This window comes from Delphinus delphis, chromosome 1 (genome assembly GCF_949987515.2).
Source record: "Delphinus delphis chromosome 1, mDelDel1.2, whole genome shotgun sequence".
Lineage (NCBI taxonomy): Eukaryota > Metazoa > Chordata > Mammalia > Artiodactyla > Delphinidae > Delphinus > Delphinus delphis.
In genome coordinates this window covers 111,541,371-111,553,403 of record NC_082683.1, presented here as the reverse complement: position 1 = coordinate 111,553,403, position 12,033 = coordinate 111,541,371, and the positions used below count along the sequence as shown (strand labels likewise).

General features: G+C 55.1%; 1 protein-coding gene across 1 annotated transcript; it reads left to right on the top strand.

The window, feature by feature from the left end:
- Positions 1 to 243: 243 nt before the first annotated feature.
- DCST2 (DC-STAMP domain containing 2) lies at positions 244 to 12,024 on the top strand. Its single transcript, XM_060030898.1, is given in 17 exon segments — positions 244 to 511; positions 688 to 858; positions 1,145 to 1,246; positions 1,487 to 1,684; positions 2,011 to 2,076; positions 2,569 to 2,782; positions 2,960 to 3,117; positions 3,854 to 4,018; positions 5,487 to 5,654; positions 5,785 to 5,885; positions 6,527 to 6,657; positions 7,987 to 8,114; positions 8,476 to 8,569; positions 8,675 to 8,815; positions 11,810 to 11,832; positions 11,835 to 11,945; positions 11,948 to 12,024. Coding segments are annotated over 17 exon segments (2,316 nt in total).
- The last annotated feature ends 9 nt before the right edge of the window (positions 12,025 to 12,033 follow it).

Here is a 12,033-nt window from a genome sequence, read left to right as displayed (position 1 = left end):
GTTCTGCTTCTGTCTCCACCGCCTCACCCACAGCCTGTCTGGGGTCTGTGTCTTCGAATCCCTCTGCTGTGAAATGTGGAGATTAGAGACGTACCTATCCCTTTGCAACTGGATAAAGAATTCCAAGATACAGCAAAAGCCCTCCGGAACCTTAGAATTCGGTGAGAAATTCTAGGGCCTTTAAGAGCCACAGAACCTGGTGGGCGTCTCCTGGAGACAGGGAAACGTTTAGTCTCCGCAGCCATGCCCGAAGTCACGAAGGATGCTGTGCACCCCTTGGGGGCAGAGGAGCCGAGCGTGGCGCGGGCCGTGGTCCGCAGCACGGGGGGCTTTATCCTGGGCTTGTCCTTGGCCACAGCCTATGGGCTCCTGGAGCTGCTGGTGGAAGGGCACAGCCCCTGGGGCTGCCTGGTGGGCACCCTCACTTTGGCCGCCTTCCTTAGTCTGGGCATGGGATTCTCCCGCCAGGTCCGAGTCACCATCCTCCTGTTGCTGCCCCAGGCCTTCTCCAGTAAGCTTGGCACCCAGTGGAAGGGGTGGGCCCTGGGGCAGGGGCTGGGGCAGGAGGGATCTTGAGGGAGAGGGCGGTTGAGGGAAGTACTCTCAAGGCTTCTATAAGGCACTTGAATGGTATATGCCGCCATGTGTCAGGCTGGGGACCTGGTTCTGAGGGAGCTCTCTCCCCAGAGCAGGGCCGGACACTGCTATTGGTGGCTACCTTTGGGTTGGTATTGCAAGGGCCTTGTGCCAACACCCTGCGCAACTTCACCCGGGCCAGCGAGGCTGTGGCCTGTGGGGCAGAACTGGCCCTGAACCAGACCGCCGAAGTGCTGGAGAGGGCCAGGCAGCCCCTCGTCAGTAAGGCCGCCCATCTCCACGGACCCCCAAGTTCCCCCTCGTCCTGCACATTCTACAGTCCTCTGGCTTCATTCCTCTCCATTGGTCCTGGGCCCTAACCTCAAAGCACCCTGTTAGACCCCCTGACCCTCGCTCTCTGGCCTGCTCCACCGCCAGATGAACTATTTCCCAGCATCCAGGCTGCCCATTTCCCGAGTGGCAGGCCCCCTCCACTCCCTACTCCAGGGCAATGGTGAGAACAAGCCCCCAGAGGAGTTCCGACAGTACCCCTGCCCCCACCTCTCAGGTGCCCTGAACAAGATTAAAGCCATTGCCCAGAAGGCCAAGGAGGTGGCTGACCAGGTCCGAAAGTTCTTCCGGTCAATCATGGATGGCGTGAAGCACATAGGTCAGTACATTAACGTGTCTGTTTGTGGGGGGTCAAAATTCACCCAGTCTCCTCACCCTCACACCCCGTCCAGGACTTTTTGGGCCCCACCTGGGTGCTGACTAGTTCCCACTGGATATAGCACAGCCAGGCCCCTGACCATGAGCCTCTCCAGCTCTGGGTGCTGTCCTGGTGTTCCCCACCCACCCCCCGAGAAGGTGCTGCAGGACTCCTGGGTACCAGCCCCGCAGCCATCCCCAGCCAGGGCCCTGCGGAACGTGTGGTACTGGCTCCTGCACATCGGCGACGTGTGCAACTCGGAGCTGGGCAACCCTTACTTGAAGTGTGCTCGGGTCTTCGATGACGCCAAGGACAGCTGCATGCAGGTCATACCACAAGCCTACCACCTGTGTTTTGTGCTCATGCCCTTCAAGCTGATGCTCTGTGGACTTGCCAGTGGTGAGAGAGCCAGGGGCTTGCCGGCAGGATTGGGGGCCCGGCAAATGTAGGGGTCAGGTGGGAGGGTGGGCCCAGGGGCCCAATGGGGGGCAATAAATACGGGACCAATAAGGATGATGCGCCCTTTGTGGGATCGGGTGGGGGCAGATAGGGAGGAACCAATGTAGAGGGTGGGGTAATAAGGAGAAGCCAAAAGGTTTTGAGCCAGTGTGGAGGCTAGAAGGAAGAGTGAAAAGTCAGGGGGCCCTGTGAGAGCAAGGTCCCTGGAGGTGGGAGAGGCAGGCTGTGTGTCTCTGCCCCTGCTGACACTCGGTCTCGGCTCTCAGTGGCCCAGGTTTTCTGCATCATCCCCGGGTACATCCAAACCTTCCTGCGCGAGAGCATCGTCACCCGTGAGTGATCCCCTCGTGGCCCTGCTGCATGCGGTGCTCCTGAGAGGTCTCCCTCCCTCCTCCCAGGATGTGCCAGCCCAGGAGTGCTCCCAGACCGTGAATGAAAATGCAGGAAAGGACCTCAAGAGGTTACCCAGGCCAGTGTCCATGCTGCACAGATTAGGAAATTGGGGCCCAGAGAAGAGGAGGTGCTTCCTCAAAGCCTGACTTGAGAGCGGGAGCTGGGGAGAGAAGCAGGGTCCCCTGCCCCCGCAGCAGGTCATTGAGATGTTCGTTGTGGAGATGTAAGGCTGGTGCTAGGCACACAGCAGCAGTGGCATAGACTGTGGAGACTTTGTCCCCTCCTCAGTCCACTGTAGGTCCCAACACTGAGGGTTCCCGGCCGGCCTGTGAGCCGTGGGACCCCTGGGCTGACCGGGCCCCCCCCGAGCGCAGCCCGACCCCGTCCTAACTCTCCTTTGCTTGCCTCTCCCCTGGACCCGCGCACCTCAGCCGTGCGGAGGTTGATTAACCAGGTGCGTCACGAGTTCGAGTTCAACATGACAGCCACCCACCACTTCTCTGTGGATCTCAATGCCTCTCGGAGCCTGTCCCAGGTGGCTCTGGACCTCCACGAAGCTGTCAGCATGAAGCTGTACCGCGTCCGAGAGGCCGTGGCTCTGATGGGCTACACCACGCCTCTGCTGCTCGTGTTTCTCTACCTCCAGTGAGGGGATGGAAGACGGGTGTGAGGGCGGAGAGCTAGGGCTGCTGGGGGGCCAGCCCATGCCCATGGCATCCTGGGAGGCTGGAGTTTGGGGGCAGGGTTGGGGGCGGGGGCGGGTGCCCTGCCCTGGGGGGTCTGATCGGGGGGTGCTTAGGGGCCTCACGTGTGCCCCGCCAGAGCCCTGTGTTACCGGTACCGCTACCTGAACTGGGACAATTTTGACAACTTCTACATCACCAGCCGATTCCTGCACATGGATGCTGTCCGCTCCAAGGCGGGATTGCCCACGGTGCTGCCACTCAGTGCCCGTGAGGCCAGACACTACATCCAGCCGGGTGAGGGCCCTGAGGACCCGGAGACAGGGACCCTTAAGGGAGGCCAGGGATTCCCCCAACCCTACTGCCCTGCCCAAGAGTGCCATGCACGGGCCAGGCTCAGGGCGGGACAAGAGGTAGGGGAGACAGGCCAGAGCTGACGGAAATTTCCGGCTGGGGGGAGACACAACCCTGTCTTTGGGGAGCCCTCAGTCTGAAAGGGGAAAGTAGGGTCCCTCAGAGCACGCAGACAGAGAGAGAAGGGGAAGATGATGCTTCTGGGAGCACCCTGGATGTCAGGACGGAGGGAAGGATGGGTAGGGAGTGGATATGGAGCAAGGGAAGTGAAGTTGGGGAGGCTTTTGGTGGGGGGCAGGGTGGCGAGCAGGAAGTGTGCCTGTGCTGATATGGAGGTGATGCAGCTGGGCGGGGTGGGCAGTGCTGTCTGTGAAGTGGGGGGCCTGGTAAGGGTATCAAGGATGCCTCAGGAGAGAGGATTCCTAGAGACTGGAATAGGCCACCAGACCCAGGTGGAGATGCTAGGCTCGCACCTCTAGCCACGGAGCCCCTGCCCACAAAGAGTGCTTCCCACCTTTGCCCAGGGGTCCTCACAGCTTCTACATCTTCCAGATGAGCAAACGGGCTCCAGCTTGATCAGGGGCAGGAGCCGCCTCCAGGAGGGAGATCTCTGTAGGAGCTGGGTTCTGGTGGGTGGGAAACAGGGGAGCGTCGTCCTGACCAGCTCTCCCCTACCCAGGCTCCCTCTTCTTGTCCCAGCGGGAGCAGATTTTCTACATCCTAGCAACCTTCCACCTAATCCGGCACCTCCTCCTCATTTTCCTCCTGGTCTTCTTGGACTATGCCACCTTCTGGGTCCTGGACCTGGCCCGGTACCAGCTGCAGGGGGAGATCGTGGCCCGCAGTGAGTGCCTGAACCTCCTTAGCTTCCTCAGTCCTGGGGGATTGCCTGAATGTCCCCATGTCACTCATACTTACCAGCCCCTGACATTGCCACTCCTCCAGCTCTATCCTCTGCCTGGTAACCCCTGTGCCCAGTTCAAGATTATACCATAACAGAATAGCTAAAAACACAAGCTCGTAAGTCAGACTGGCCTGGGTTCAAATCTCAGTAGTGTCCTTTACCAGGTGGTGACCTTGAGCAACCTTGCTGAACCTCCCAGACCTTCAGTTTCCTCATCTGAACCATGACACAATCATGGTAGCAACCTCTCTGGGTGGCTCTAAGGAGTAAATGAGACCACATGTGCTAAGTGGCTGGTGGACCTTTGACTGAGTGTGTGCCACAAACCACAGAATAGAATTAATCTAATCCTGTATACCAGAGGCCCAACAGAAAAAGTTAAAAAAAAAATACCCAGAACATGGGACTTCCCTGGTGGCACAGTGGTTGAGAGTCCGCCTGCCAGCGCAGGGGACATGAGTTCGAGCCCTGGTCTGGGAAGATCCATATGCCGCAGAGCAACTAAGCCCGTGCGCCACAACTACTGAGCCTGCGCTCTAGAGCCCACAAGCCACAACTACTGAGCCCACATGCCACAACTACTGAAGTCCGCGCGCCTAGAGCCCGTGCTCCACAACAAAGAGAAGCCACTGCAATGAGAAACCCGCGCACCGCAACGAAGAGTAGCCCCCGCTCGCTGCAACTAGAGAAAGCCCACACGCAGCAACGAAGACCCAATGCAGCCAAAAAAAAAAAAAAAAAAAAAACCCCAAAATAATCCATAAAACACTTAGTTCAGTACCCGCTACACAGTCAATGCTGAGCAAATGCTTCTTTTTTTTTTTAATTTTAATTTTTAATTTTATTGAAGTATAGTTGACTTACAATGTTGTGTTAATTTCTGCTGTACAGAAAAGTGATTCAGTTATACATAATATATATATTATTTTTCCTATTCTTTTCCATTATGGTTTATCCCAGGATATTGAATATAGTTCCCAGGGCTATACAGTAGGACCTTGTTTATCCATTCTATATATAATAGTTTGCATCTGCTAATCCCAAACTCCCAATCCTTTCCTCCCCCAGGCAAATGCTTTAAAATAAATGCTTCTGGGTGGTCACAGAGTCAGGGGATGGACTCACTCACCATTCAGGTCATTTCAAATCTGGTAGCCTGGGAAGGCAGACCAGGCACCAGTGCCAGCCAGCTCTGGACCATGGAGCCAGTCCCAGGTGCCAAGGGCTGATGTTAAGCCCCAGGGCACCATGAGGGTGCCTAGGATGTCCAAGGCCCCTGGCTGAGGGCCTGGGGGCCATCTCTATGCCCTGCACTGTCCACTCTCCACCCTCCAGAAAGTATGGCCTTTCCGGCATGGTGGAGTGGGCAGTTTCCAAGAGCATCCCTCACACAGTGTCTTGGTGCCAGGCCCTGTGCTAATATCCATAACTGTGGAAGGCACTGGCTCTACCGGGAAGATTTACCGCGACCTGGTGTCGGCATTTGATGTCCTGCAGCAAGGCAACATCACCGTCTTGTCCCAGCGCTGCCGCCTGCGTCCCTCAGAGCCCAACACCACTGGTTACATAGCCATCGGTACCCACACCCCTGAGGGCACTGGGGGAATAGACACCATTCCGGGAAGGAGGCACAGACTGCTGAGGGCGAGCACGGCTGGCACCTCGTGCCCTCCGGCAGTGGCTTACTGTGTCTGCTGTGCCCCCAGGTGTCATGTATGGCCTGTGCTTCTTCGTCACTCTGTTCGGCAGCTATGTCAGTCGCCTGCGGCGGGTCATCTGTGCCTCCTACTACCCATCCCGGGAGCAGGTGAGGGGTCCGCGGCCAGTTCCTGCCCCCCTCCCCAGGCTGCTAAGCTCATGGCTGTCTGTCTTGGTTTGGGGGAGTTAAGAGGCCTTCAGCAGCCCAGCTCTCTCTCCTCTGGTTGAACCCCAAAGCAAATGATCTGGACTGCAGATGGCAGAGATGGTGCCTCTTGGGGCAGGGCTTTCTGAGACAAAGCTTGCCTCCAAAGTTTTGTGAAAACCCTGGGGGGACAGGAGCCATGTTAACATGTTGAGGTGTGAATGGAAACTCACCATTTGTTTACTCATTTATGACTCACTGAGCATCTACCGTATGCCAGTTACCGTGCTGGCCTCAAGGATGCCAAGGTGAACCAGACACAGTCTTGAGGCAGGCCGGACAGTCTTTTAACCAGATGTTACAATGAAAAAAGTGTTTTTATTAAGGAATGAATAAAGTGCTATGGAAATCCAGAGGAGGGAATGGGTGAATCCACCTAGGGACGTCTCAAAGTCTTCCCCCAGGAAGGGGCATTGAGCCAAGCCTGGAGGGAGTCATAGGAGTTGGACAGAAGGCAAAGGTAGGGAGTGAGGCGGGAGCAGAGGGCATTCCAGGTAGAAGAAACAAGATCAAGGGGACCCCTTCTTTGACCTCCCCTCCGGCAGGAAAGGATCTCCTACCTCTACAATGTACTTCTGAGCCGCCGAACCAAGCTTTTGCCTGCCCTGCACCGATCGGTGAGGAGACGGGCAGCTGACCAGGGCCACATGAGTGTCCTCCAGGTGCTGGCCAGGCGGTGAGCCCACTGTCCTTCCTTATATGAAATGGGGTGAGAGGGGGTAGAAAAAGAGCTGGAGGTCAGAATGGATCACTGTCCTTCCTAGGTGTCCAGAGGTTTGTTTGAAGACGGTGCTCATTCCATGGCATTCATGCATGAATGGATTGGGGATGAGAATTCTTAGGGGTGGGGAGTGAAAGGAGGAGGACAGGAAGCAGAGATGTTGTTGCTATAGTCAGAGGGATGGAGGTTTGCCTACAGGAAGCGCTACCCTTGGTTTGGAGGGTGGTGCTAGAGAAGACAAGTGTTAGTTATGCTGGCTGGGCTGGCCTGCTTTTTCTAAAAAATTAATTAATTTTAAAATTGAAATATAGTTGATTTACAATGTTGTGTTAATTTCTGCTGTATAGCAAAGTGATTCAGCCACACACACACATAAACTCTTTTTTAATGTATATTCTTTTCCTTTATGGTTTATCACAGGATATTGAATATAGTTCCCTGTGCTATACAGTAGGACCTGGTTGTTTATCCATTCTATATATAATAGTTTGCGTCTGCTAACCCCAAACTCCCACTCCAGCCCTCCCTCACCCCCCTCCCCTTCGGCAACCACATGTCTGTGAGTCTGTTTCTGTTTCATAAAAGTTCATTTGTGTCATATTTTAGATATCATGTATAAGCCATATCACATAGTATTTCTCTTTCTGACTTACTTCACTTAGTATGATAATATCTAAGTCCATCCATATTGCTGCAAATGGCATTATTTCATTCTTTTTTATGGCTGAGTAGTATTCCATTATATATATGTACCACATCTTCTTCATCCATTCATCTGTCCTTGGAAATTTAGGTTGTTTCCATGTCTTGGCTATTGTGAATAGTGCTGCTATGAACATAGAGGTGTATGTATCTTTTTAATTAATTAATTAATTTCTGGCTACATTGGGTCTTCATTGCTGCACACGGGCTTTCTCTAGTTGCGGCAAGTGGGGGTTACTCTTCGCTGCAGTGTGCGAGCTTCTCATTGCTGTGGCTTCTCTTGTTGTGGAGCAGGGGCTCTAGGCGCGCAGGCTTCAGTAGTTGTGGCTCGCAGGCTCAGTAGTTGTGGCTCACGGGCTCTAGAGCACAGTCTCAGTAGTTGTGACACACCAGCTTTGTTGCTCCATGGCATGTGGGATCTTCCCAGACCAGGGCTCGAACCCATGTCCCCTGCATTGGCAGGCAGATTCTTAACCACTGCGCCACCAGGGAAGTCCCAGGGGTGTATGTATCTTTTTGAATTACATTTTTGTCTGGATATATTGGGCTGGCCTGCTTAGTGTCTGGGACCCCTCTCCTCAGGTGCTCCTGCCTGGCTCCGTTTATCAGCCACTCTAGGCAGCACCAGACCTACTGCCTGGGCTGCGGGCAGCCCCAGGATGAGGGGGACACAGAGAATTCGGTGTCCTGCAGTACCCCAGGCTGCCGAGGTGAGACTTCTGGGGAGTATGCCTCTCCCTTCTGGGACTCACCACATTTGCATATGACAATCAGCTGTTGTCCTTCTTTTATGGACTTCTCCTGTACCTCACCTTTTGTACCCCTCCCTTCATTACTATGCATGTCCTCATTTACACAGAACCCTCAGGTAGCTCATTTTCTCTGTGAGCCTTAATCCTCCGGTGCAAATAGAATTTATAGGCAAGTGGCGTTGCAGCAACTCCCTAGTGTGCACCGCTCGATGAGGATGGTCCTCCCAAGGGTGGGGTCGGGGAGGCAAGGGCTGAAAGCTGGGGAGCACAGTGGTTGTGGGGGTACAAGTTTACCTCCTTTCCTCCGGGCCTCCTCCAGGTCTCTTCTGTCTCACCTGCTTCCGCCTCCTGGACAACACCTGCTCCGTGTGTGCATCTCCCCTCTCCTACCAGGGGGAGCTGGACCTGGAGCTGTGAGTCTCCAGTGACATGGGGTGGCCGGAGTCTGTGGGGGCAGTGGGAGCAGCCACCCCTCCCCCAGGACCTCTGTGGGCTACTGAGACGGGAGGCTTCTCCAGGGACTCCAGTGATGAGGACGGCCCCCGCCTATGGCTGGCGGCAGCTCGCAGAAAGGGTCCTGAGCAGGAGGCGTTACTGCAGCAATGGCTCCAAGAAACGCTGGGCAGGCCCCTCTTATCGGATTCCAGCTCCGAATTCAGGTGAGCAGAAAGCTGAAGGAGTTGGGGCCTGGGAGGCCTAAGATGTTCTGTCACATTTACCAAGGGCTTCTTGGGTGCCTGGTGCTCTGCTAGAGCTGGAGATGGAGATAAAGGGAGGGGAGGGAAGGGAGGCTTGCCCTGGAGGAGCCCACCAAATGGTGGGGGAGAGTGACATCAAATAGATCAGTGACAAATGTGGAGAGCGCCCCGATCAAGGAGTGAAGCAGGCTCTGGGCAGCACAGAGGACAGAACAACCAATTTGGAATGGGGGGATATTAATGAAGGCTTCATAGAAGAAGTGAAAAAAGAGGTGGGTTTGGGGGCACCCCGGGGGTTTGTTAGGCTGAGGAGTGGAGGAGAGCATTCCAGGGCGAGGCTTTTGTGTGTGAGTTTGGAGAACGTGAGACACTTAGGAGGTGCGCGGGTGCTCCGGGGCGGGCGGAGCTAAGGGAGACGTGTATGTGTGGCCGGGTGGAGACTGCAGAGCATGCTGGGAGATGAGGCAGGAAGAGGTGGGAGAGGGCCTCACTTTGCCATCTGAAGATCCTCAGTCAGAGAGTGATATAATCATATTTGTCTTTTAGGACAGTAAGCTAAGGAGGCAGAATGGAGGCTGCGCAGGAACAGGGAGACCAGAGAGGAGGCTGTCTTATCTCAGGAAAAGTTGGTGATGGCCTCAGGATTGAGGTGCTGAGAATGGCAGGGAGTTTATGCTTGGGACTGGGCGGTGTTAAGGCAAGAGGAGAAACAGGTTCTGCAGAAAGAGGAATGGCCCAGTTCGAGACCTTTGAGGTATCTGTAGGGAATCCAGCGGGAGATGCCCAGGGGACAGTTAGAAAAGGGCAGGGCTCTGGGCCAGAGGTGTCTTTTGGTGGGGGGGCGGGGGTGTTGACTTAGAGACTGTAAGAGAGAGGATGAGCTAGATCACCCTGGCAGAGGGCAGGGCAGGAGAGGAGGGGACAGGGACAGAACTCTGAGGGGCTCAATCACAAGCCAAGGAGGGGAGAGGCTCAGGAACAGTGCCAAGCATATCAGACGCTGTGAGATGATCAAGCAGGATGAAGCCTGAAGATTGGCCATTGAATTTGGCAGCTGAGAGATCCTTGGTGTGGCTTGTGGGAACATTTCTCATGGTGTGGGGAAGGCCAACACCAGTCTTAATGGGTTGAGGGGGGGTGACTGGTAGAGAAGACTCAGAAACAGAAATGGGGTATGCGGCTGTGTGTCACTGTTGCAAGAAGTCTGAGAATTCTTTTTCTTTTTAATATAACTGCTGTAGTTAAAAAAAAGGAAGCTTGATGGTAAAGAGGAGGGAGTTAGCTTCATAGAACAAAAGAGTAGCTTGGGGCTTCCCTGGTGGTGCAGTGGTTGAGAGTCCGCCTGCCGATGCAGGGGACGCGGGTTCGTGCCCCGGTCCGGGAAGATCCCACATGCGGCTGGGCCCGTGAGCCATGGCCGTTGAGCCTGTGCGTCCGGAGCCTGTGCTCCGCAACGTGAGAGGCCCGCGTACCGCAAAAGAATAGCTTGAAGGGAACCTAAAGGATTTTTCTTTATCCAAGTATAGGGAGATTTGAGCATTTCAGAGGTGAAAAAGAGAGCGCTGAAGAGAGAGGGATGCCAGAGAGATGGGATCTAAGGCCAGGTGAACAGGGTGGCCTCAAATAGGAGCGGGCTCGCCTGCGGCAGGAGGGGAGAGGGTATGTTCCTCTGAGCAGAGCCAAGCCTGCTCCAGTCTGGTGGACTTGCTCTTCTCAGGGAGGGTGGGGGGCGGGGGTAGGAGGCAAGCACAGCTGCTAAGACAGCAAAGAAGGGGTCTGAGAGTGGAATAAAAGTTTCAAGGAGTGGGTGGTGGAGGCTGAAATATCTGCCTTGGGGACTGTGCAAAGGAGCCAGCGGGGGAGGTTAAGAGATTTCCAGGTAGCATTACAGGCTCAGATGAAGTTGAAAACCATAACGTGTAATGACCAACTCCAGCGCGCTTGGTTATGCGGTTTTTTTCGAGCAAATGTGGTAGCCATGAACAGGATTCCAGGGTTGAAGGTTTTTTCTGGGCAGGTCAGGAGGATAAGATGGGGAGAGAATTGGGGTGTCTTTAGTCAAGAGTGTCTGAGATGACTGACTTTGGGGAAGAGAAGGTACTGAGACCCCAGGGGGCAGTCCTAGGTCTATGTCTCGACGGGGGTGTTAGAGCAGAGGCCAGGAGGGACACTGAGGATGGGCCACGCCTGGGAAGAATTCGGGGATAAATGAAGAGAGTGGCCAAGGTTGAGGGTGAGGTCCGAGTGGGAGCAGAGGTGAAGGTCATTATGGCCAAGGAGGTTGAGGACTGAAAGGCCAGAGTGTTGGAAGAGTCCGCCCACTAGTGAGGAGGCAGCTGGGCCTCGCCAACAGCCCAAGTCTGGTACCAGCACCCTGGATGGGTGTGGCAGGGTGTCTGCTAGGCCTGGGGAGAGCCGCAGCCCAGGGGTGTAGCTGCCATGGCAGCTAGGGGCTTTGCAGTATGCCACAGGCCTGCCGAGTTTGAGAAAGGCAAGCAACCTCCACTCGGGAGGACTGCAAAGAATACTCTCCGGTGGTCACATTCCAGGGCGAATGGGGCACTGGAAGTAGTAATGAGTTGAGGGGTTGAAGGGGAAGCAAAGTTTTATTTTTAGAGGTTCCAGAGGGCTCAGTGAAGTTAAAAGCTGGGTCGCCAGAGAGGATAGCTTGAGCCTTGAGCAGCTATTATTCCCAAGGTCACTGCTGGTTCTGCCCTTACTACTCACATGACCTTGGGCAAATCGCTGCCCACTCATCTCTCAGCCTAAAATCAGAAGCTATCTACAGCCATGAGCTGGTTTGCCTTGTGGGGGGGGGGGGGCCTGTGAGAGCAGCAGTGGCTGGTAGATAACAGAAGCCAAATCTGAACAGATGGGGCAGGGGCAGGAGGCAGGAATGCACCTGTGAAAACAGAATGTTGGTGACTGGGCCACCCCCCTTCCTCTCCTCGCTAGTGACCTGGATGAGGAAAAGGGGCCTTGAAGAGGAGGCACAGGTAGCAGCGCCCACGTGAGGCCCAGTCCATCAGCATACCCATGCCCCCTCAGCCCTCCTGACCACCTCAGAAATCCTCTGCCCCCAAAGCAGCCCCTTCCCTGCTTCAGAACCCCAGTCCCTCTGTCTCTCATTTCCCTCTCCTCCCCATCCCTCCCACCTATCTCCAAAATAAAGAAACCAA